Source organism: Bos javanicus, chromosome 4 (assembly GCF_032452875.1).
Source record: "Bos javanicus breed banteng chromosome 4, ARS-OSU_banteng_1.0, whole genome shotgun sequence".
Taxonomy (NCBI): Eukaryota; Metazoa; Chordata; class Mammalia; order Artiodactyla; family Bovidae; genus Bos; species Bos javanicus.
In genome coordinates, this window is record NC_083871.1 from 72,954,513 (window position 1) to 72,979,356 (window position 24,844).

The window sequence follows — 24,844 nt, forward strand, 5'->3', positions numbered from 1 at the left end:
AAGAAGGAAAATGAACTCATGATTCTGATTTCCAGGGGAAGTCACATCAACATTTTCATATACTCTTTCCAGTCTTTCTAATGTGTGAATTGTTAAATATGTGTGAACACATGGCGTATCAAAATAGATGTATCACTGTTTTAAAAATTAGCATCTTCTGATTGTAAAAGCTAAGTGCACGCATTATAGAAAACCTGGCAAATACTGACATGCACTAAAGGAATTAAAGTCACCTAGAATCCCATTAGCCAAAAAATCCCCACAATTAATATTTTCATATATTCTTTTAGTCTCTTTCTATCAGTTTTTTTTAACATAGTTAAATATGTGGCTCATAATGTACAAGATTTTTAACTATAGTTATGGGCTTCCCTGGTAGCTCAGCTGGTAAAGAATCCGCCTGAAATGCAGAAGACCCTGGATTGATTCCTGGGTTGGGAGGATCCCCTGGAGAAGGGATGGGCTACCCACTCCAGTGTTCTTGGACTTCTCTGGTGGCTCAGATGGTAAAGAATCTGCCTGCAATGGGGCAGATCCAAGTTCAATCCCTGGGTTGGGAAGATCCCCTGGAGGAGGGCATGGCAGCCCAGTCCAGGATTCTTGTCTGGAGAATCCCCATGGACAGAGGAGCCTGGTGGGCTGCAGTCCATGGGGTTGCAGAGTTAGACATGACTGAGCGACCAAGTACAGTACAGAACACAGGTCTGCATGGATAATGACAAGGCGGAGCTCAGTGACAGATAGTATTTGCCACTTACATTATTCAACAGGGTTTTTTTGGCCACATGGCTCGGTTTCCAACCAGGAGTTGAACCTGTGCCCCCTTCAGTGGAATCATGGAGTCCTAACCCTGATTAGGACTTTTCCTAGCCAGGATATTCCCTTCAACAGCTTTTTAAGTGTGTCTATTCATAGAGCCATCAAAGTATCTATAATCCTTAAAGCCTGTGTTAAGTTTCTACCAAGGAGAATCCTGATATGGATCACCAGGTTTTTTGTGGGTTTTTTTTGGTATCCAAGTGGGTATAAACCATTTACATAAGAATACTCCACGTATAAAGCTTTCACTCTGATGTAAAAGCCCTTCTAAAAAAGGGGAGACAACAGTTGTAGTCTGATGAAAAGGTTTTAGTATCTTACAATGAAAAATACATCATGTGCCTTAAACAACTGGCACACCTGAATTTACATAAAAGAGGCTTAACAAGAAAATAAGGCTTGACTGACAGTGGCTCAAGGAAGTTCTAAATGGTGTTTAATAGACTGGATCTTATGATAGTATCATCTCAAAGCATTTATTATCAAAACAAAAACTTCAGTTATACATAAAGTAATAAACCTTTACAAGAGCTGTTAAGGAAAAGTGGCTGTGTAAGTCTGCACACAATTGCTGAGGGCAAAGAGCAAAGGAGAACTCCAGTCGGAATGTGGATTATGTTCATACAGCTTGCTCCTGATTTAAACACTCATGACACATTGGATGAACTGCAAGAGAGAAACCAGTGTTACACTGCAGACCCCAGAACATGGAATACACCCCTGCTTATTTTTACGCAGCTTCCATTTTCGTACTCATTTAAACTGTGGGTTAAAAAAAATAGTTTTAAAAATAAGAGTAAATGATGGATGGAAAGGTTCATTTCTTGAAGCACCCTGATATAAAATCCAGAGGGTTTCCTCACATCAAACCTTCTTATAGGAAGCTGATGCTACCTTAATGCATAAAGAATTATTTAAATTCCAAATTAATATCTCACTCTAAATGTGATCATGATCAAAGGCACCTACTCACAATATAAATAACAGTGGAATTTATACTGTTCTGGCCCATGGGAACTTCAGAGCTGCAGTCTCACCCCACTATTCTACCAGACTGCCTTTAAAATAGTTTATTCCTTTAAAATCTGCTGAATTAAAATATTCGTGTGTGTCAGTATATGGACAGAAACTGTTCAGAAAAGCGTGACAAAAACAGAATCTCTGGTCCTTCTCCAGTAATTCAGAAACCTGAATGTGCAAGCACCAGTTCTTTGCTGTGAAGTTTGCTTCACTATCAAACACACAGCAATAATTTCTGCTCCTGTTCTCAGTTTTCTTTGGCTTTCTTCCCCCACCAGCGAGGCCCTAGACACTGCTAATTCCTACAGCATTCCTGCAAGGACCAGCTGACGCTCCCTCTTTCAGGGAAAAGGGAACTTGGTCAGGACATTCAGATAGACGTCCTTTAAGTGGCCCCGCGAGAGGCCGTAGCCTGTGCACTTTCCACCCCACAGGCTGCCTCTCCATCCTTGGAAATAAAGCGGGACTGTTACCTGAGAAGTTAATGCACACTGAGGGAATACACCTTTAAGCAAAAGAAGTAAATATATTTACGCAACAGCCTTTTAAAAGTGTACTCATAACTGCAGCTGCTGCTAAACCGAAAATATGTGCATGTTCGTATTTTGAAATGGAGAAACCTTTTAGTTATCACAGTGATGTCCATTCTAAAAGTGGTTTATCAATGGCTGAACAAAAACTGGAGATGCACCCAAACATCTCCCCACCTGTGCTGTGTCTATCCAACCAAGGCCAACAAAGATAGCACGTGGTTATGCTCACACTGGTTATGTGTCTGTATCCTGACGCATTTAGTGTGGCTGTACAGTAAATACAGTTTTAAATTATGACTTAAGTTTGTGCCTTTTGTCCTCAATGAAGAACACAAATGTGCCAAGTGCAGCTTCGATCCATGCAAGTTATTTCTCAATGACAGAGGTGATTTATGTAAAGGAGACAAAAGTAGATGTAACATCTGCGTGGTGGTGTTTTTCAAGGACATTTCTTATTGAAATCTCACAACAGTCTAGTGAAGACAGCATTATTATTCTTTCCTCAAATAGTCTCTGAGCAATGAAAAACCTGCCTAAGTGATCCAGCCAATCAGTGAGAAAAGCTGGGCCTTGACCTCGGTTGTTTAATGCAACAAACAGTGGTCAATGGATAAGACAAATAAATGACATTAATAAATTTTGGATGGTGACTCCTGATCATGTAAGCCTTAACTGCTCTGGGATCCTTAAGATGCTCTAAAGAGCCAGCTTCAAAGGGATGCCCAATTGCTGTACATCTCTTTTACTCAGTTACGAATTTACTCAGACTTACATCATCATATGGGAAATTCACTACACCTTGCTGAGCAGTATCCCGTCTTCGAAAGCTGTCTGTAAAACCCAACAGTAAAATTTATTAGCTTTTTTAGAACATCTGAAATCATAATAGTTAATTGTTAGCACTGAGTTTCAAATGTAGTAACAAATTGTATAACCAACCAACAGAGACAAAAGGCCAAAGCAAAGAAGTCAACTGTAGCAATATGAATAAATTTAATATGCAGCCAAGTAACACAGCAAGCAGAAGTTGGCCAACTGTCTTTCCCAACCTGGAGTTGGAAGAAAAGGCCTTATCCCAAAGTCAGTAAAAGCTGCACAACTTCTGAGGCCATTCCTTAATTGTGATGGAAGTACAGAATTTCAGACTTTTTAACAAAGATATGTTAAGAAACAGATGCTTCTCCAGTGGCTCAGCCATAACCACCTGCAATGCAGGAGACGCAGGTTTGATTCCCGGGTTGGGAAGAACCCCTGGAGGAGGGAATGGCAACCCACTCCAGTTTTCTTGCCTGGAGAATCCCACGGACAGAGAAGCCTAGTAGACTACAGTCCATAGTGTCACAAAGAATTAGACATGACTGAGTGCACACACACAGATGGATGGTGTCCTTAATATGACAAACAGCTGTGATCAAGTACTCCATCCATTTGAGCTTTGTCCTACTAAATGAAAAGGATTTACTTAGAAAAAAAAAGAATCTGGCCTCAAATTTGTCAGGATGCAAAAAAATTATAAAACCATACATTAAAAAGGGTAAAAAAACTAAAGAAAGGAATGGAACAGGAAAAAACATACAAAGGAAAGAAAAAGAGAGAGAAAAGTAGAGATTACTGATACAGCCTCATTTGAGAAGGACATCTGAAACACAGACCACCACTTTAAATTACTCTCCAACAGGAGGAATTAGGACGGAGGGCTACTGCTTTTTTCAAGTAGTTCACGTTCTAGGGAGAAATCACAGAATACTGCTCATACTCTAACCAAAAATTTCCCAATTAGTTTGGTACACTTATGTTATAGAACACTAAAGTAAAGTTTAGTTAGGATTTCTTTCTTCCCTCCTGAGCCGCTCAGCTCTCCAGGTCTTAGTTCCCTGACCAAGGCTTAAACCCAGGTCCTGGCAGTAAAAGCACCGTCCTAACCACTGGACTGCCAGGGAATTTAGTTAGGATCATTTTAACAGCAGGTTACTTAATATGTGGGAAAAATTTCTGAGGAAACAGAATTATTTGCCAGGCCTGCTAATAGCAATCTCAAAGAACACACCTGTTAGAGCTCGCAGCTTGACGCAACAGGCGATGTAATCATCAAAGGTGATCTTTCCATTGGTACTGTATCGTTTTGCAATTGAATTCACAGCCTGGGGACTCAACCTAAATCCTGAAAGGAAGAAAAAGCATCCAGCAAAAAAAGAAAAAGAAAAAAAATTCCAATTTCAAGGATTAAAAGAAAAACATTAAAAATAATTTTAAGCCCAATTTTTTAGGAGAGGGCTCATTTAAATTATGGATAGGTGCTATTTCTATAAATAGAAACATAGTACTTAGTTTTATAAATTAAACAAAAAAACAAAACCAAAAAACTACTAGTGAACAGAGATGGAATCAGTCATACCCACCCATTGTTGTCAGGGCCTTCTGCAATTCTTGGGGATCCACTGTTCCACTCCTATCACTGTCGAAACTGATAAAGTGTTGTCTCCAGCCATTCAGTACAGCCCAGAGTTCTTTAAATTCATTGAAACCCATTGTGCCTGACATGTCTCTCTGAACTGTAATCAAGGATTAGAGCATCTTTATTTTGCAACATTTTCTAATGATTAAATCAAAGATCAAGGATAAGGGAATTTAATGTTCTTTCTGCTGAAAAAAAAAAGTACATTCTTTTGGGCATGACAGGACAAAAAGATACTCTTTTTGTATATATTTTATTTTTATGATATAAAAATAAAGGCCTATGGAGAAAAAGCTCTGAGTACGTATTTTCCGTGAGGGAAAGAGATCATCTATACGCGTGACTACAAGGAAATTAAAAGGCCATGTGAGCTACCGGTAACAACCAAAGTGGTCTGCACTTTCCGGGTGGTCCAGGCTATGCTGCTTACCCTTCTGTCCAGGGTCCTCTTTAGCCCTGATATTCCCAAGGCAAGGCCTCCCAGACCCACTGTTTTCACTTTTGGAAAATGAGGTGGGATGAAGGCACCATACCATCGGCAGTAACTAAACTAGTCCAACAACCGTGATACAAAAAATCCCATTGCTTGAAGGTCAGCGTGACTCATGCAGGGTAATCAATGTCACAGCAAAAAAGCTGCCTTGACTGCTCTGGTTTCTATACTTGTTTGTTTATGATGCTTCCTCAAATTCTTAAATAACAAATGTTCTGCTTATTAAACTTCCTTCCTTTTGCACACCAAGTGACGTCTTAAAAGCTAATGATTTTGGAAAACTTTTCTGTGGTCATTTTTCACTTTGTGTTTACTGAATATTAGTTCTTAGACAAATTCCTTCAAGGTTTTTTTTTTTTTTAATCCAGAATACTCTAGACTGCCATCAAGGTAAAGGATACATCCAGCATTGAAACCATAAGCCGGCAAGTCTCCAGGTTAAAAGCTGTTAAATCAAGAAAAGCACATACATATTAATATGATTTCAAAAATTCACATTATGTTGGATACATTCAAAGTAATAGGAATGTGATTATTTATACACTTTTATTCTTACATGCTGCTCAATTTATGTAAAACTAAATTCATGGAGCTTTGAAGTAGGCTTATTTTCTAGATAGAACTTCCAGAACCCAAATTTGATTTTAAAAAATTTAATAGAAATCTTTTTTTAAAAAAAAGTATGGCCTAGGAGGGAGGAGGGTTCAGGATGGGGAGCACATGTATACCTGTGACGGATTCATTTTGAGATTTGGCAAAACTAATACAATTATGTAAAGTTTAAAAATAAAATAAAATTAAAAAAAAAAAAGTATGGCCTAGTACTGTTAATATTTTTAGGTGTGATTCATGGCTTTTAAGTTGGGGGATAAAAGTGTTCTTATCTTTAAGAAAAATATGCACTGAAGTTATCAGTAGGTAGAATAATGTTAAGAGATCTGGAATCTGCTTTAAAAGAAAATGGGTAGGTTTATAGATAAAACAAGAAGAGCAACACATTGATAACTGTTGATGCTGACGGATGGGTACGGAGGAGTTCACTGTATAATTATCTGTATTTTTGCATGCTGCTGCTGCATCACTTCAGTCGTGTCCGACTCTGTGCGACCCCATAGACAGCAGCCCGCCAGGGTCCCCCGTCTCTGGGATTCTCCAGGCAAGAACACTGGAGTGGGTTGCCATTCCTTCTCCAATGCATGAAAGTGAAAAGTGAAAGTGAAGTTGCTCAGTCGTGTCCGACTCTTAGCGACCCCATGGACTGCAGCCTACCAGGCTCTTCCGTCCATGGGATTTTCCAGGCAAAAGTACTGGAGTGGGGTGCCATTGCCTTCTCTGAGGCTTACAGTTTCCTATAACATAGTTTATAAAAGGTATTATACTCTTTTTCGCCTTTGAAACTGTTATATAGTGAGTTCAATCCACCATAATGAACCACAATGTATTATATCCACCACGGTGAATGGGTGGATCCAGTTGCTTTGTTCCTACGCACAGTTGACTTTAGTTGGTTTTGCTAGCTCTGTGTAGATCATTTGTTTCTCTTTCTTTTCCCTTTACTGTCAGACATTGAATGGTCACCTCCTCCCCCAAATTGCCTATGGCCTCTTTTTATAGACAATAAATATGCTTGCTAGAATTGTGAGTCAAAGGAGAGCATTCTGGGCTAAGACCGGATGACCCACTCAGTGAAAGCCATTGTTCAGAAGCCTTTTCAGTTTACTCAGGGCTCAAGGGTGATCTGAGGGTATTTCCACGCCTCACTTAGACAACCAAACTAGAACACACTTGTTGGTTTATGGCCTAATAGTACTCTACCTGAGTAGCAACAAATTAAAAATAAAGAATTCCTTGCATCTTACCAAGACTGAGGGAGTAGTCTTAGGTTCAAAGAAGCTGTAAAGCTAGGAGGAGGAAGGGACAAGGCTCATGTGGGCAAGGCCAGCATTAATTCCACAAGGCTGTTGACATGTACACAGAGTTAACATTATTTACCGCTGTTACCAGCTTCATTTGAATCTCTAACCAAAGTGAACTTAAAACACTAGGCTAACTCTTATTGCTGTAATGTTTCCAAATGTTACAAACCATAGGTTTCCTACTTTTAATAGATTCATGTGTTTGGCATAGCTTAGAACCCTGAAACAAAAGGTTGGAGACTGTTTCTCTGTTTTGGTCCCTTAATCTCCATCTGATCCACAGAGATAATTCTTGGAGGTGAGAAAAGGCAATGCTTTTTTTTAACACTTTAAAAAGAGTTGCTTGATTCTTTGTTGTGTTTTTAAGTTGTGTGGAGGTATGAAGTCTCTCTAGTCTAGACCAGAGGTTTTCAATCCTGAGCACTTACAAGAATCACCCAAAAGCTTTAAAAGACCCTGATATCTGGGCTATACTACAGAACAATAATTATTAATTTTTTAGCTTTACTAAGCTATGATTGGCATACAACATTGTGTAAGTTTAAGGTGTACAATGTAATGGTTTGATGAATGTATATAATGACTGTAAGGTTAATTACCACATGTATCACCTCACATAGCTACCTTTGGTGCATGTGGTGAGAACTTTTAAGATCTACTCTCTTAACAACTTTTGTTAAAGTATAGTTAGCATCACCACAGAACAATTAGATCAGAATCTGACCATGGGAATCAGGCATTAGTTTAAATGGACACTTCTGATTTACACTGATAATTAGAAGTGATGTATAATCCCTTAGGTAAATACCAATCTTTCTTAAGTCAAAATACAAATAAGGATATATATGTATTTTTTTTTTTTTTCCATTTTAGGAAGTCTCCCATACTCATTAATTCATCAAATGCCTATTAAGTACTCCTGGTGTGCAGGGCTCAGGATACCAGGGACACTGGAGATAACAACTGTGAAACTGGATCCTGCTCTGGCTGACCGTTTGAAGTCTTGTGCACAGGGTGGTGGTGGTTTAGTCGCTAAGTCATGTCCGACTCTTGCCACCCCATGAACTGTAGCCTGCCAGGGTCCTCTGTCCATGGGATTCTCCAGACAAGAATACTGGAGTGGGCTGCCATTTCCTAAAGGGTAGAAGAGGGTAAGCCATAATGGAGACACCAAAAACTACCAGATCTTGAAGTGTGAGAGGCTCCTTCATGTTGAAAGAAAGACTTGATAGAAGAGGTAACATTTAAGCCAAGTTGTGAATGACAGGAAAGATTTGGGATATCTGGAGACAGTCATGTAAAGCCGGGGACCTGCACAAGCAAGGAAAGAAGCGGTGAAGTCCAGACAGGCAAAGAAGCGGGGAGAAAGTGTTGGGGGTGCTGGGCATCGGGGACTGAATTCCTAGTAAGCTGTCTAACTTCTGTTTTATATGGGCACCATGGAGCTACTCAGGATTTTTAAGAGGAAGAGAGCGACAGGTTAGAGTTCTTTGTTAGAACAGAAATCTGGTCTGAGAAGGGAGGGACTGAGATGGGCAGGAACAAAGGAGAAAATTCACTATTCTGGGCAGGCAGTTCTGATAAGTTAGAACACTGACATCTTATTAGTTTGGGTGAGAAGAACTCCTGTTCATTTCTCTTTTTTCTCCAGAAAGAGTTTTTACTAATGCTAATCCTATTTTAAATAATGCCAATTTAAATAATTTAAATAATGCTAAGCCTATTTTAAATAATTTCAAAGAGCAACTTCCCTCATCAACACCTCCTCTATGCGTGACTGCACCCTCTTAACCTGGTTAGGATACCATGCACTGTGTGTGCTCAGTCGTGTTCTTCTCTTTGTGGCCTCGTGGACTGTAGCCTGCCAGGCTCCTCTGTCTATGGCATTTTCCAGGCAAGAAAAGAAGATGCCATAGGTTTTACTGTCTCCCACGTCCCCATCTGTGGTTTTTGGTTTGGAAGCTGGGTTGAAAAAGACCAATGGCTACATAACTTCTCCATTACAACACTCACTCTGACACTCACAAACAGGATGGTTTTGTGGGTTATTACAGTCTCATGGAGAAGGAAATGGCAACCCACTCCAGTATTCTTGCCTGGGAAATCGTATGGACACAGGAGCCTGGCGGGTTCAGTCCATAGGATCACAAAATGGTCAGACACGACTGAAGCAATGTAGAATGCAGGCACAGCCTTCATAACGAGATGACAACAAGCAGATTAATCACACAGTTCAGGTGATAGGTATGTCCTTTCGGTAACTCGGTGATCTAAGGTCATTACTAAATGTGGCTTTCTCAAAGGAAATTTCTAAAGGGACTGCTCTACAGGAATACACTGCCCACTTTGTTAGATTTTAAAACTGGCCACACCTCTTCCACCGAGCAGAAGTAGAGTAATAGTCTGTATTGTGACATAGCTAATTTGTGGAAACCCTGCTATTAGATCTCCTTTGTTCACCAGCCCCAACTGCTTGAGGTTAATAATTTAAATGTACTGCCTACAATAGTGTAAAAAAAAAAAACAATCCCTAATGGAGAAAAGGGCTTCTTTTGTGTAGGACCAGTAGGACCAGAGTAAATAACAGAAATCCAAAAGGTTTCTATTTTAATTCCCACAACTAGGAAATAGTGATTGGATACTAAATTCATAAAACAAAGGATAATAAAAATGGATATGCTGATAGTTTAAAAAAGAGAAACACATAGTAACTATGCCCTGTCAAACAGTCAAAAATGGCCACTACAGGTCCACAGGTGTGAATTCTAGTTTGTGGGTTTTTTGTTTGTTTGCTTGTCTGTTTTTTGGCCATGCTGAACGGCTTGTGGAATCTTATTTCCCCAAACAGGGATTGAACCTGGGTCTATCGCAGTGAAAGCCTGGATCCCTAATCACCAGACTGTCAGGAAATCCCCTAGTTCGAATGTTTTAATTCACAACTTACCAAGAAGTTGAGGCTTTAATTTGATATTCTGTCTCAATTAACAGCAGGCAAAGAAGGTGGTAGGTCATGCATATCAGCCAAGACGCTGTTCTATCATGGTAAAGATATGATTTGAAGGGAAGCATGTGGTATGTGTGGGATAATGAGAAGGCCCCTGCCAGGAATGAGCATTCTGGTAAGAGTTCCCTCTCTGCAGCTCGTGCAGAATTCAAAAGGAAGGAAGTGGGTATAAGCACAGGGGGAGTCTATGAGGAACTAGGGGGCAGCGGGAAGAAGGACTAGTATAAAGAGTTTAGAAATTAGGAACGGTACGTCTTACTTAGCCTGATGTAGAAAGAGCAAAGAGCTGGGAGATGTCAAGGTGAGCATTCATGCTGCCAGGAGCTGAGAGCAGGAGTGTGTAACTGGCTCCTTGAGGACTAGGGCTGGGGGACTGGGCACTTGTGAAAAGGGAGGGTAGGACCAACTACTCAGAACTAGGGATGCAGAACAGGTCACCCCGGGACCAGGTGCCAAGCACCGGCCACCGAAAGCCCTAAGTGACACCACGTTCGAGCCAGAATAAGCTCCTGGCAAATAGGGAGCAGCAAATGTTAGCTCCTATCATTAATGACACCTGACCTGGAGGATTTCATTTCAGCACCTTACCTCGTTTTCTGAGGAGGAGGCCACATGTCTTATTGGTTTGAATGGTTCCAGACACCCGGAACCCAGATCCAAGACACCCACTAAACTGGTGGGTAGTGTGGGATGATTCAGTAAGAACTATCTTCAAACGAGCATTTTGAAATACAAAAGAAATAAATCCAGCTTCTGAAATTCTTAACTTTGCCATTTCAGAAACTCTCAGATTTCTTGAAGGCTTTAATAATCACAAGTGACATCTGAAACACAAGAGATTTCCGAGACACTTTGGGGCTGCTAACTCACGTTTGTATCCTCCAGCAATGCCCGACTGTGTCAGGCATCTTTGCAGTTCATCAGCATCTATTTGTCCATCCTTTTGGAAAAAAAAAAAAAAAACAGGAAAAGGATTTACAGGAGTGACTTGTACCTTCCAGTTCTTTGTTTACATTCAGCATTCAGTATACCATTAATAATAAAGAAAATGAATATTATCACGCATGAGACTTTAAATAGATGCCTTTCAAAAGTAGGCATTCTTTTTCTTCACTCTACTTCCCCAAACAATAAGTTACAGAAAGAAAGGAAACTGTTCAAGGTTCTCCCACAAATGGATAATTAAGGACATATACCAAAAATACCTTTCTTAGTACCTAGGTAAAGTGGGTATTCAATTTCAGGCTTTATTTGCAACAATCATTACATAAGAATTACCAAGTCTGAAAGCTGCTTACACCTATGCTTTGGTATTACCAATATCTTTTTGTCATTTCCTATAGATTCCTGAATTAGACTTGGCATAACTTCTAAAGTATAAGGTTACTCTTCTTAATAAAACAGTAAGATGAATTCAGTGAGACATATTTTTAAACATATGAATACAACTAGCTCCTATCCTTAACTACTCTCACTCTGAACTAGGAAACTGCCAAAGTAAGCAATTTAAAATACAATTATTTATGTATTTCATTAGAAGTTCTATTACTTGTCCTAGCTTTTTTTTTTTCTGTTGAGGGGGTGGAGGGCTGGGTACAGAGATGACATCAGTAAATGAAAAGTTTGGTTCCCACAAAAAGCAGCCTCTGTGATCGCCTTTGCTTAGAATATGATGAATGTTTTTTCAGATCACAATTATACCTGGAAGACAAGTTCTCCATGCCTATTCACTGGCTGACCTAGGTCAGAACTAGAAACACGTTAAAGATTTTAAATCCTCAAGTTCATGACTATTATACAATCTAGATGACACGCAGGATCAATAATGTGAAAGACGATGGACATGCTGCTGCAGACCAGGGCTGCTGAAAGCTAAGCAGCTGGGGTCACTTTCATGGCTCCTGGTACCAGCAATCTAAGAATGCAGAGACTTGAGCTTTGCCGTGTCTTGTGGTTTCAAAGATACTGATCACTAACAGGTGAAGCAGATACTTAAGGGGAAGCTCTTTCCGTTTTAGACTCAATTTTCCATTCAGTTTCTCAAACTGTATTTCTTCCAGTGCTGTTCTAAAAGGTGGTCACACGTTTTTATCCCGTAATAGACTACAGGCATTTTCACATTAAGACTGTGCTATTTCTAGCTTTTGATTAAAAGAAAGCTAGGTTGAATTCATAAGCACAAACGTCCTCTTTGAACATGTTGGATTATAACAGCAGTATGGTATATACGGTGACCTGGTAGCTGAGGAAAAAGGCCTCCTCCAAGATGAACTACCACTTGTCACACAACTAGAATGTAAAGTGAAAGGTCTTGGGGTGTTGACCTTAATTCTCTCTCTGGGTCAATAGATCACAACACCTAACAAGGACATGGAAGGGCTGACCTAGTAATAGCATCAAAGAAAAAATAAACTGACCACAAGATTAACTTCCTGATAGCAAGAAGAAAGTACCTTTCTTATTTTGAAGCTAGTGGGTTTTTACCTGAAGTACCCATTTTCTAAGGGGGTAATTAACAGTCAAACTCAATGCAAAGAAAATGTCCCTCAGAATCTGGCTACAGAATTACTGGTACTACATGATTCGACCTGGAATTTCTTCTCTGGAAATTCACTGTCTGGACCCTGACAATTCACAGTTCTAAAGACATCTTTCTACCTTACATATCTTCAAAGCATATTTATACTAGCTTATTGTGTTCAATCTGACCCTAATTCAATCACAAGTTTAGTTCTGAATTGAACATAAGCATGGGTAACACGTTGTCCGAGTTTGTTCTGAATATTCAAAAATAAATAACTGCCCATGAACTTCCTTCTTTCTCTTTTTTCTTGAGCAGAAGCAAAGGAATTCTTTTCCAGAGGAATAGTCGTGTTTCCGTGTGACTGTAACAAAGGTTAATACAAATGTACAATCTGAAATTCCTTTAATGTTAAAGGGAAGAGCTAACCTGTCCAGCTACAGCAGCAAAGTAACCATACAGCGGATCCTGAGTTTGTCCGGGAAACGCAGGCCCTCCGGGAGCCCCTCCGTACTGTAAGACAAGGAACAAACGCATCAATCCGATGACCAAGTTTTATTCTTTCACCATAGAGTGCCTTGTGCAAAGTCAGGTTCACTGTCAGTCGTTTGCTCCTCTCCCCCCCACCTCCCTTAACTCTCTACGTACAATCACTCCTCCCCTTTCGCCCATTCTCACCCCAGTTATAATTTAAAACCCGCAGCTAGGATCAAAATGAGCTGTCTTGACAATGACATCAGCATAAATGAAGTAACCTCTGCAAATCCCCATTAACCTGCAGTTTACTGAGATGAATGCAACCTGGCCATGCAACTTACCAGCAGGGCTCAGAATTGTCTTACATATTTTTTCCTAGCGTTTATGGTATTTTTAAAGCGTTCGGAGACAGGTGTAGCCTCGGGAGGGTGAGGTGTGTCACGGCTAGGGAATATTCTTTTTAGGAAACAGTTCCCAAAAGGATGCCGGTTCCAGACTCAGGGCCAGGCTGCCTTCCTCCCGGAAGTCTCTGACTCTAGCGGACTTTCCCCGTTTTTCTCAATTTCGGAGAGAGAAGTGGATCGCAGGACCATTCTAGATTAAAATGGCTGTTGCTCTTAGGGAAGGCGGAGCGGAAGGCAACACCCCAGTTGCACGATTTCACGCCGCGGATCCGGGAGGCACAGGGTGGGCTTCTTGGGTCAAACCTACGCGCGTCCCGGCCCCAAGCAGCAACCCAGAGGGAAGAAGGGACAGAAGGAAGGAGGTCGCCGGAGACCGAGGCCGGCCGGCGGGGGCGCTGGGCGACGCAGCGGGCAGGGCGGGGGCGCCTGGGAGCCGCCCCGGCCGAGATGCCCCGTGTGGCTTCTCGGAGCCCCGGGCGTCCAGGGATCGAGCCCAGGCCACGAGCCCGCGCGAGCAGTACTCACCCCGCCTGCGTAGTAGCCGCCGCCGGCGCCAGGATGCCCGGGATACGCCATGCTGCACTCTGCGCCGCAGCCCAGCACCTCCCGCCTCCCCGCCTGCCCGCGGGGACCGCCCAGGGCCGCACCACCCGGGGCCGCGGGGTACGCGCCTGAGGTTGCCGCCCGCGCCAGGCTCCGCTCCCGGCCTCCGCCCCTTCCTGCGCGCCGCCCGGTCTTTGGTGTTTTCTCTTTTCAGGCCCTGAAGAGCCCGAGGTCTGGTAAGTGACTTCACACGCGGGATGCAATTCACACCTGGGATTCTCCTCCCTTCAAAACGAATGGCACGTTCCAACACCAACCCGTTTCGCCGGGTGTTCTTTTTCTCTTCCTGCTCGAGCATCTTCTGCTACGTTTTGTATTTTAAACAAATTTATTGGACAGGCCTACGGGGCTGGAAGCAAAGTGTGGTATTGGGGGAAGGGGCCGAATGCCTTAGGGCAGCTCTGAGATGCTCTCAGGGAAAGGAGACGTCGGAAAACCAAGCTGCGAAAGTGTCTTTGGACATCAGCAGTGAATTTCAGGACCTGAGCGCATTTGGAGCGTCGGTTTGCGGTTGACCATTTCACTCAACAATAACGGTGTGTTTCCTTCCTAGGCGACACGGTCATCTCAAGGTTAAGCTGGATGTGACTCGGATATGGCCTGAAGAGGACAGCAGGCACTTACTGGGCAGGGCAGCCTCGGCCGGATTGTTCTTATAAGTTGAGTTGTTCCAATTATCTGGATGATTCAGGCAAAACAATCCCGTCTCCAAAATCACTCAGCTACTTTTTATGCAAGAAAAGTTTAGTGCAGGCAAAGAGTGTGTTGGTGAAAAAACACACTTGTCAGGAAGGTAAGAGAGCTGGATCTTGGAGTGTCACTCAGGTGATTCAGGAAACAGTTTTCTTTACATCACAGCTTTGTTTTTCACCCAGTTTAACAGTTTGAAGCAATTCAGACGTGAGATTTTCTGGTTTGGTTTTGTTTCATGCAATTTCTATCACGCAGAATTCTTTGAATTTTCAACAATTTCTTATTGTTTTAAGAAATGTAACAATAAGCAAGATTCACAGTATTTGCTATGGAGGTTGCACAGAAAAATTGAATGAGTCATCGACATTTAACAAATATTGGAGCGCCTGCTGTGTGTGGGACAGGACTTGCTCATGTGGTGGACTGGGTTCTCACTAGGGTCATTGTTTTCCTCTCATGTATAAACTTCCCTCTCGAGTTCTCCTTTTGGATCCCACAAACCTCAAAATGAAAGTCCTGAATTGTGAGAAAAATTCTAGTATTTCCTGTTGTCCTATATAAAATCAACTATATATTACTTGCTTTGTGTTTGATTCAGGAAGTTGATTCCTATTTTCAAGTACCACAGTCATTGTCAAGGTAGATTAGAGATATGAGTCCTTTGGCCTATATGGAAGGTTTTATTTTTTCCCTAGTATTTTTGTTGTAGTAAAAACACAACCTGAAATCTTCCTGCCCGAGTGTACAGTGCACTATTGTTAAAAGCATCCACAGTGCCGCAGAGCAGATCTCCAAAACTTTTCCTCTCACATGACTGAAGATCTCTACCAGGAAACAACTCTCCATTTCCTCTTCAGAGGCCCTGGCAACCACCATTCTACTTTCAGTTTCTATGAGTTTGACTATTTTAAATGCCTCATATAAGTAGAATTATGCAGTATTTGTCTTCTTGTAATTGACTTAGCATAGTGTACTTGAAATTCAACCACGTTGCAGAATATGATAGGATATCCTTTTTTAAGGCAGGATAACAACGCATTGTGTGATATATGCCACATTGAAAAACATTCGTGTATAGATAGACATTTGGGTTGCTGCCACATCTTGGTTATTGGTGAATAATATTGCTGTGAACATGGGTGCAGATATCTCTTTGAGATTCTGTTTTCAGTTTTTTGGGGATATATATCCAGAAGTAGGGTTGCTAGATCATATGGTCATTCTATTTTTAATTTTTTGAGGAAACTCCACACTGTTTTCATGGCAGCCTCACCATTTCTAGTTCCCACTAATAATGTGCAGGATTTCCAATTTCTCCACATACTTGCCAACACTTATTGTCTATTTTTTTTTTCTTTTTATAATGATGGCCATCTTGGCAGATATGAGGTGATATCTCGTGGTTTTGATTTGCATTTCCCTGGTAATTAGTGACACTGAGCATTTTTTCATATACCTGCTATGCATTTGTGTATCTTCTTTGTTAAAATTTTAGAGAATAACTTCTTGTCAGATATATGTCTTGCAAATATTTTCTCTTGTTCTGTGAGTTGCCTTTTCATTCTGTTGTTTCTTTGCGGTGCAGAACCTTTTTAATCCTACTTATTTATTTAGTTTGTGTTGCTTGTGCTTTTGCTATCATAGCCATGAAATCAGTGTCAAGGCTAATGTCATAAAGCTTTTCCCTTAAGTTTTCTTTTAAGAATTTTACAATTTTAGATCCTATATTTAAGTCTTTATTCCATTTTGATTTTTGTGTTGATTGTTGTGTATGGTGTGAAATAGGGTCCAATAATCACTCTTTTGCATGTAAGCGTCCAATTTTCCTCAGTGGCTCAGTGGTTTAAAAAAAAAAAAAAATGAATCCACCTGCAATGCAGGAGATGTGCAGGAGACGTGGGTTCAATCCCTGGATCAAGAAGATCCACTGGAGAAGGAAATGGCAACCCACTCCAGTGTTCCTGCCTGGGAAATCCCAGAGCAGAGGAGCCTGGTGGGCTATAGTCCATGGGGTCACAAAGAGTCAACTGAGCACCCACACATGCACTAATCCAGTTTTCATAGGACCATTTGTTGAAGAGGTCATCCTTTCTCCGTTGTGTACTTTTGGCATTCTTGTCCAAGATCAGTTGACCATATATGCATGGATTTATTTCTGGGCTCTATTCTGTTCCTTAGTCTCTGTTTTGATGTCTATTTCTTCCAACTGTAAGGAATAGATGGTGAGGGCTGAACTCAAAGGTGAGTGTAAGCTTCTCTAAGACTCAAGTTTGAAAGAAGAATATAGCATAAAAAATATTTGTTAAGAATGCAGAACTAGTTTTGTGGATAAGCATCTATGCTCATTGTTATTTCAGTTGTCTTTAATACCTTCCTACTGCCCCTTGAATGTAATTGGAGGGCTACAAATAAATTCTCACAGTTGTTGGTAACTAACTGGTATGCTGCTGCTGCTTTAGTTTATGAAAAAAGTTGTGACAGCGAATAGTAACAGACCCATCAGATCAGATCAGATCAGATCAGTCGCTCAGTTGTGTCCGACTCTTTGCGACCCCATGAATCGCAGCACGCCAAGCCTCCCTGTCCAACACCAACTCCCAGAGTTCACCGAGACTCACGTCCATCGAGTCAGTGATTCCATCCAGCCATCTCATCCTCTGTCGTCCCCTTCTCCTCCTGCCCCCAATCCCTCCCAGCATCAGAGTCTTTTCCAATGAGTCAACTCTTCGCATGAGGTGGCCAGAGTACTGGAGTTTCAGCTTTAGCATCATTCCTTCCAAAGAAATCCCAGGGCTGATCTCCTTCAGAATGGACTGGTTGGATCTCCTTGCAGTCCAAGGGACTCTCAAGAGTCTTCTCCAACACCACAGTTCAAAAGCATCAATTCTTCGGTGCTCAGCCTTCTTCACAGTCCAACTCTCACATCCATACATGACCACTGGAAAAACCATAGCCTTGACTAGATGGACCTTTGTTGGCAAAGTAATGTCTCTGCTTTTGAATATGCTATCTAGGTTGGTCATAACTTTCCTTCCAAGGAGTAAGCGTCTTTTAATTTCATGGCTGCAGTCACCATCTGTAGTGATTTTGGAGCCCAGAAAAATAAAGTCTGACACTGTTTCCACTGTTTCCCCACCTATTTCCCATGAAGAGATGGGATCGGATGCCATGATCTTCGTTTTCTGAATGTTGAGCTTTAAGCCAACTTTTTCACTCTCCACTCTCACTTTCATCAAGAGGCTTTTTAGTTCCTCTTCACTTTCTGCCATAAGGGTGGTGTCATCTGCATATCTGAGGTTATTGATATTTCTCCCAGCAATCTTGATTCCAGCTTGTGTTTCTTCCAGTCCAGTGTTTCTCATGATGTACTCTGCATAGAAGTTAAATAAACAGGGTGACAATATACAGCCTTGACGTACTCCTTTTCCTATTTGGAACCAGTCTGTTGTTCCATGTCCAGTTCTGACTGTTGCTTCCTGTCCTGCATACAAATTTCTCAAGAGGCAGGTCAAGTGGTCTGGTATTTCCCATCTCTTTCAAAATTTCCCACAGTTTATTGTGATCCACACAGTCAAAGGCTTTGGCATAGTCAATAAAGCAGAAATAGATGTTTTTCTGGAACTCTCTTGCTTTTTCCATGATCCAGCAGATGTTGGCAATTTGATCTCTGGTTCCTCTGCCTTTTCTAAAACCAGCTTGAACATCAGGAAGTTCACGGTTCACATATTGCTGTGAGAATTTTGAGCATTACTTTACTATGGTACTTAATATGCACCAGACCCTCTTCTAAGCACTTTATACATTTGTTTGACCCTCATAAAAGCCTCATTATCCATTGGAGCATACAAAGGAGATGGGAGAACTTGGGCAAGTGGAAGGCAGCGAGAGCTGAACTCTGCGGCTGTCTGGCTCCCGGTGTCTGTGCCCCATGTCAGGGGGCAGCGAACTTTGTAAAGGACCAGGAAGTATATAGGTTTTATGGGCTCTACAGTCTCTGTGGCATCTACTCAGTTCTGCTCCTGTACCATGCAGGCATCCAATACACAAATAAATGGCTGTGGCTTTGTTCCAGTACGACTGTGCTTATGGACACCAAAGTTTGTGTCTCATATAATTTTCATATGTCAAGAAATACTATTCTTTATTTTAGTTTTTCAATTATTAGGTCCTAGGTGTATAAAAGCAGGAAGTGGGGTAGATTTGTCCCTTGTGTAGGAGTTGCCAACCACTGTTGCAGACCCCTCCAGGATTCTGGTTTATGACTCTGGGAGAATAGCGCTTTAACAAATGATTTCAGGGTGAAGTTAATGGATAATGGTAGCTGAATCACCCTGAGGAATGCTGACCTCTCTGGGGTAGGATCCTATGTATAGAGTTCTCAGACTCTTCCCCATTGCCCAATAAGCTGGTCAAAAGGAACACTGTGAAACTGACTTACTGGTTTCAGTCCTGCCCTGTATAGTAGTAGCCAGAGGGTGTGCCCGTGATGACAAAGCTGGATGCAAAGGTAGCTTTTAAATGTTACTCATGTAGCATGGGTTCCTTTAATCATGTCTGAGTATTGTCAAGCCTGAAAACATTCAGGAAAAACTACAGACTCAGTAGGAATTCTATAAGAATAGAGAATTTTGCCTGAATACAGGCAATTTACTTTTATGGTTTTGATATTCATTCCAGTGGAAGCAGTGAAGGTAGAGAGTGAGAGAAAAGAGCAGCTGTACTGGATTCTTTGTATGTGCCAAGTGTTGTTCTGGGTACTTCCTTATAGATGCATTTCAAGAAAATCACCTTGGAAAAGAGATGCAATTGCCCACATTTTATAGATGAGGGAATTGAGGCATAGGTAACTTTCCCAAGGTTACAGACCAGCTCTTGAGCCCAGCTGATTTACTTAACTCTAAAGCATTGGTGTCTAAAATGTAAACAAACTACAAAGATACTAAACCAAGCTTACATTTTCCCCCGCATTGTACTGATTCTTGAGGAATTTGGGCGGAAGAGGAACTGCCAAAAAAGAATTTAGGTGTATAAAACCCTGCAGAGGTTATAAGACCACACAAATCATCAAAGATGTAATCTAGAGAAGCCATTCCTTGCCATTCCTTGGGTCTGTTTTAATTTTGAACAAAATAAAAACCCCAGTGGGAGAAGAACTCATCTTATTCCTGTGCCTTCAAATCACAGAGCTCTAGATACAGACAATAAAATCCTCACATAATTTAAAGAAACTCAGCAACAGAGTATCTGAGCTGTATAGTTAGCAGAGGGATTCCTAACTGGTTTGGACAGTCTGGGGAGCTAGAATACTGTGCTATTTGTCCTAACAATTTGCTAAGTCCTAGAAAAAGACTGTGGGAGTTATTCAGCCATACCACAATGATTGAGGGTCCTGGCAGTAGCTTGGGTCAGAGAGCACACAATAGGAGGTTTACATTTATTAATTATTTTTTAAATTGAAGTATAGTTGATTTACAATATGGTGCTGGTTGCTAGTTTCTGGTATAGAGCAAAGTGATTGTGTTATATGTATACACACATATACACATATATATATATGCTTCCCTGGTGGCTCAGTGGTATAGAATCCACCTGCCAATGCAGGAGACATGAATTTGATCCCTGGGTCAGGAAAATCCCCTGGAGAAGGAAATGGCAACCTACCCCAGTATTCTTGCCTGGGAAATTCCATGGACAGAGGAGCCTGGTGGTCTATAGTCCATGGGGTTGCAAAAAAGTCTGATACAACTTAGCGACTGAACAACAAATATACATATATATATACACACACACACACACACACACACACATAAAATTTACCCTGATGGTTTATTACAAGAAGTTTAGTATGGTTCCCTGTGCCATACAGTAGGACCTTGTTTATCTATTTTATATATAGTTGTTTGTATGTGCTAATCCAAAACTCCTGATTTATCTCACCCCCATATTTCCCCTTTGGTAAAAAAAAAAAAAAAAGTTTGTTTTCTAAATCTGTGAGTCTGTTTTGTAAATAAGTTCCTTTGTATCATATTTTAGATTCTACATATAAATGATATCATATGACATTTGTCTGTCTCTGTCTGACTTACTTCACTGAATATGATAAGCTCTAGGTCCATCCATGTTGCTGCAAATGGCATTATTTTCTTCCTTTTGATGGCTCAGTATAGGAGGTTTTTAGACAGGCTCTGGATCAGAGTCATTCGGGGAAGTCATTGGAATCACAGAAACATTTGTAATCAGCTTCCCCAACCTTGTTGTTTTACAGATGAGGAAAGAGAAGGTACATGGCTCAAGCTCTTGAAGGCCTTGCCTAGCCTGATTTAAATATTTGGCTCTTCCAATTAAAATTGTGAATTGATCTGAATATACTTCTCATAGAGGGTCTTGTTCTTTTGTGGTGTACTCTCCCCAGTCATCTATATTCCTACTTGGAAGACAAAAGGCACATGGATACTTTCTGTCCCTGAAGAAAAGTTAACATTAAGTACTGCATATGACATCCAGAAATGTCTCAGTCAGAGAAGTGCTGGAAGGAGTCCTCTAGCTAAGTAACTGCCATTGTTTTGCCATTTCCTACAGTTGAGTTAATCACAGGTCTAACATATCAGGAAGAAGTGAGCAATAACCTTTTCCGGATTAAGGTCTCAGCTTTCGTTTAACTCTTAATCTGCATCTGTCACTTCATGATTTGAAAAACTCTGCCTTAGGACTCAGATCTCCAAGTTTGTGGAAAAATGATTGTTGGTAGCAACATCATAAAGTAGTGGAGCTGTATTCCCAGGTGGAAAATCACTTATGTTCAGTTCCCTGAGGATGAGTGTTCCTAAGAACGCTGGACTCATATATTACTCGGTGTCCTCAACTCTTAAAGACATTGTGTTCTAGAAGCTGGGTATTTGCAACTTGGGATATATTTTCCTATAGAAGTCATTTTGTGACTGGTTCCTAGGCAAGCCCCTCAAAAGTTCTTCATAACCCTCAATATTTTTTCTGAAAAGAACCAGTCCTGGGGCCAGGGCAGAGCAAGGCAGGGGTTGGGGAGCTCTCACTCCGGCTTGTTTTCTGCCCAGTTCCTTTATCCTCCCAGTCCTGATGTCACTAAGTCTACCCAGAACCGGGCAGGGGTAGAGGGTAGAGTCTCCATCAGCTCTATTAGTATGGAGGTGGCATTGGTAGGGAGGAAAAACAGAAGAAAATTTCAAACTAGAGCTCTGGGGGAGGAAGAATGACCCGTTTTGACTCCCAGGCACCCAGGTGGAGAAGCTACTTCCAGAAAGCCAAACTACTATGAAGCCTATACATAAATCAGTTATAATAATATTTAATTTGAGGATTTCTTAATTAAAAGTAAAATAAACTCTTACTTTATATATATATATATATATATATATATATATATATTTTTTTTTTTTTTTTTTTTCTCAGAAAGGAACTTGCCTGTTTTCATATCATGGGAAATCAATGGCAAATCTGAAAAAGGAATCTGGGTGAATTAATTCTCATGTCTGTATTTTGCTAATAAAACACAAATTGTGATACTACTCTTATGGTAATCAAAGGATCAGTGCTCTTACACACTGAGAAGCATCAGTTTGTCAAGTATCTGTGGCTTCTTCCCAGGTGGCTCAATGGTGAAGAATCTGCCTGCTACTGCAGGAGCTGAAAGAAATGCAGGTTCAATCCCTGAGTGGGGAAGATCCCTTGAAAGAGGAAGAAATGGCAACCCACTCCAGTATTCTTGCAGGGATAATCCCATGGATGGAGGAACCTGGAAGCTACAGTCAATGGGGTTGTAAAGAGTTGGATACGACTGAGTGACTGAGCATGTATACCTGAGTGTCTAAGACTCGTATGGAAAAATCAATCTAATTATCTCAGTCTAAAACATATTATCAGAAGTGCTACAGGTATCTTAGCATCAACTCATGACATTCTTTGATGAATCTACTAGAATTACTGTTCTATGAAGCAACTTCTACTATTTTCATTTTATTAAAACGGGAGAAATAACTTTAACTTAGACCCAATTTTCTCAGAGCAAAAAAAAAAAAAAAAGCTTTTCTCTTGGTAAATTAGGGAAATTTGGGAGAACTAAATTCTCTTGAAAGCCAAAGCTGCGTATAACTTAATATTCTATTAGTCTATGCTAATATTCTCAATGGAGAAATCCAATTGTCATTTCTGTATACCTTTAAAAATCTCAAGATTGAGAACACATTTTTCTATTTAAAAATAATTTTGTATACTATATTTGTTCATTTCTGTGCTTCATTCTTAAATCTTAGTTCCCAAAGAGCATTTAGATGATATTTTATAAAAATTTTAGCTCCCCAGGAGTGTTTAGATATTTTATAAACTTGGCATATTCTCAGCCAAAAACAATGAGTTAATAGAATTTCATAGATTAGGAACTTCCATATTTTTTTTAATCAGTAGAATTAGAATGTTGCGTTACAGAACTAACCTCACATACATATCTCTACTTACCTGCATCTTGATGTGAGGTCTTAGATGCAGAAACTCGTGATTCTTAGAGGAGCATATCCTTGCTGGATGGTCAAAGAGAATGATCAGGAAGTATAAATTGTAACAGCAGATTCATCACATTGCCCTCTTGATCCTTGGCAATCAGTAACCAACAATAAACATATTCGACAATGTAGGCAGTTTTCCCTTTGGCCCCAGAGAGGTCCTCTATGAAACAGGTGTGTTTCAGTATTAGAACATATTACCTTAGCTAAGGCAGATAGGCGTCAACAGCAACAGTATACATAGCCCAGTGTTTGAGAATCATTGCCCCCATCAGAGACTTCCAAAGACTTTCAGAGCTGTGTATTGCATCAGCAATGTGTGGGAGTTGGCCAGAGAGAGCCAATCTTCAGGAATTTTTCCAGACCATTGTTAAACACTGCCAATATTATAAGTTAAAAATTTTAGCTTACTGAAAACAAAGCTATTAAATAATCCCAATGCATCACTTAATTATTTTTCTATACTTAAACTATGTAATGGGGGTAAGGTAGGACATTAATTTCCAACTGCAGGCTTGATCATATTTTGTCCATTAGTAGCTTGAAATAGGCCATGGGGGGAATATTTACTCCATGGATATCAACTTGTACTTACAAATAAGAGATTGGTTTATTGTTTTATTGTTTATCTATTCTAAACTTGGGAGTCAGCAGGTTGGAGAAAATTTCATGTGTTAACTGTAAGTCTGGAGTAGACATGCAACAAAACAAAACACCAATCTCTAATTTGTGTGTGTGTGTGTGTGTGTGTGTGTGTGTGTAGTCGGCTGTGTCTGACTCTTTGAGACCTCATGGACTGTAGCCCACCAGGCTTCTCTGTCCATGGGGTTTTCCAGGCAAGAGTACTGGAGTGGGTTGCTATTTCCTTCTCTAGTGGATCTTCCCAAACCAGGGACTGAACCTGTGTTTCCTGCATTAGCAGGCAGATTCTTTACCCCTGAGCCACCAGGGAAGCCCATTTTGAGGGTGATTGTTTAACAGTAAATCATATATCTGAACTGGCAATCATTTATTGAGAAAGTGTTATTGCAACTTTGTCCATCATTGTCCATTTCAATCACAAGTTTCCTATGGATAAAAGAATCTTGTAAAACTAACAAAAACATTCTTTGAGAATCAAGTGGCTGTATGAAATTGACAATAAAATGTACTATATATTGCATCATTATTTATAAATTGTATGCTGCACATCCTTTATATCATCAGTAAGTGAAAGTGAAGTCGCTCAGTCGTGTCCGACTCTTTGCAACCCCATGGACTGTAGCCTACCAGGCTCCTTTGTCCATGGGGTTTTTCAGGCAATAGTACTGGAGTGGATTGCCATTTCCTTCTCCAGGGGATCTTCCTGACCCAGGGATCGAACCCAGGTCTCCTG

General features: G+C 40.7%; 1 protein-coding gene across 2 annotated transcripts; it reads right to left on the minus strand.

The window, feature by feature from the left end:
- Positions 1–1,113: 1,113 nt before the first annotated feature.
- SRI (sorcin) lies at positions 1,114–23,525 on the minus strand. Of its 2 annotated transcripts, none has more exons than XM_061414371.1 (8): positions 23,426–23,525; positions 13,191–13,274; positions 11,111–11,180; positions 5,722–5,765; positions 4,772–4,919; positions 4,420–4,533; positions 3,145–3,203; positions 1,114–1,485 (listed from the first exon to the last, which is right to left on the minus strand). In XM_061414371.1, the coding sequence occupies exons 1-8, from the start codon at positions 23,429–23,431 to the stop codon at positions 1,459–1,461; spliced, it is 552 nt and encodes a 183-aa protein (XP_061270355.1). In that variant the 5' UTR covers positions 23,432–23,525; the 3' UTR covers positions 1,114–1,458. The 2 variants fall into 2 exon arrangements, with proteins under 2 accessions (XP_061270355.1, XP_061270354.1); XM_061414370.1 differs by lacking the exon at positions 23,426–23,525 and adding an exon at positions 14,168–14,278.
- Positions 23,526–24,844: the final 1,319 nt, after the last annotated feature.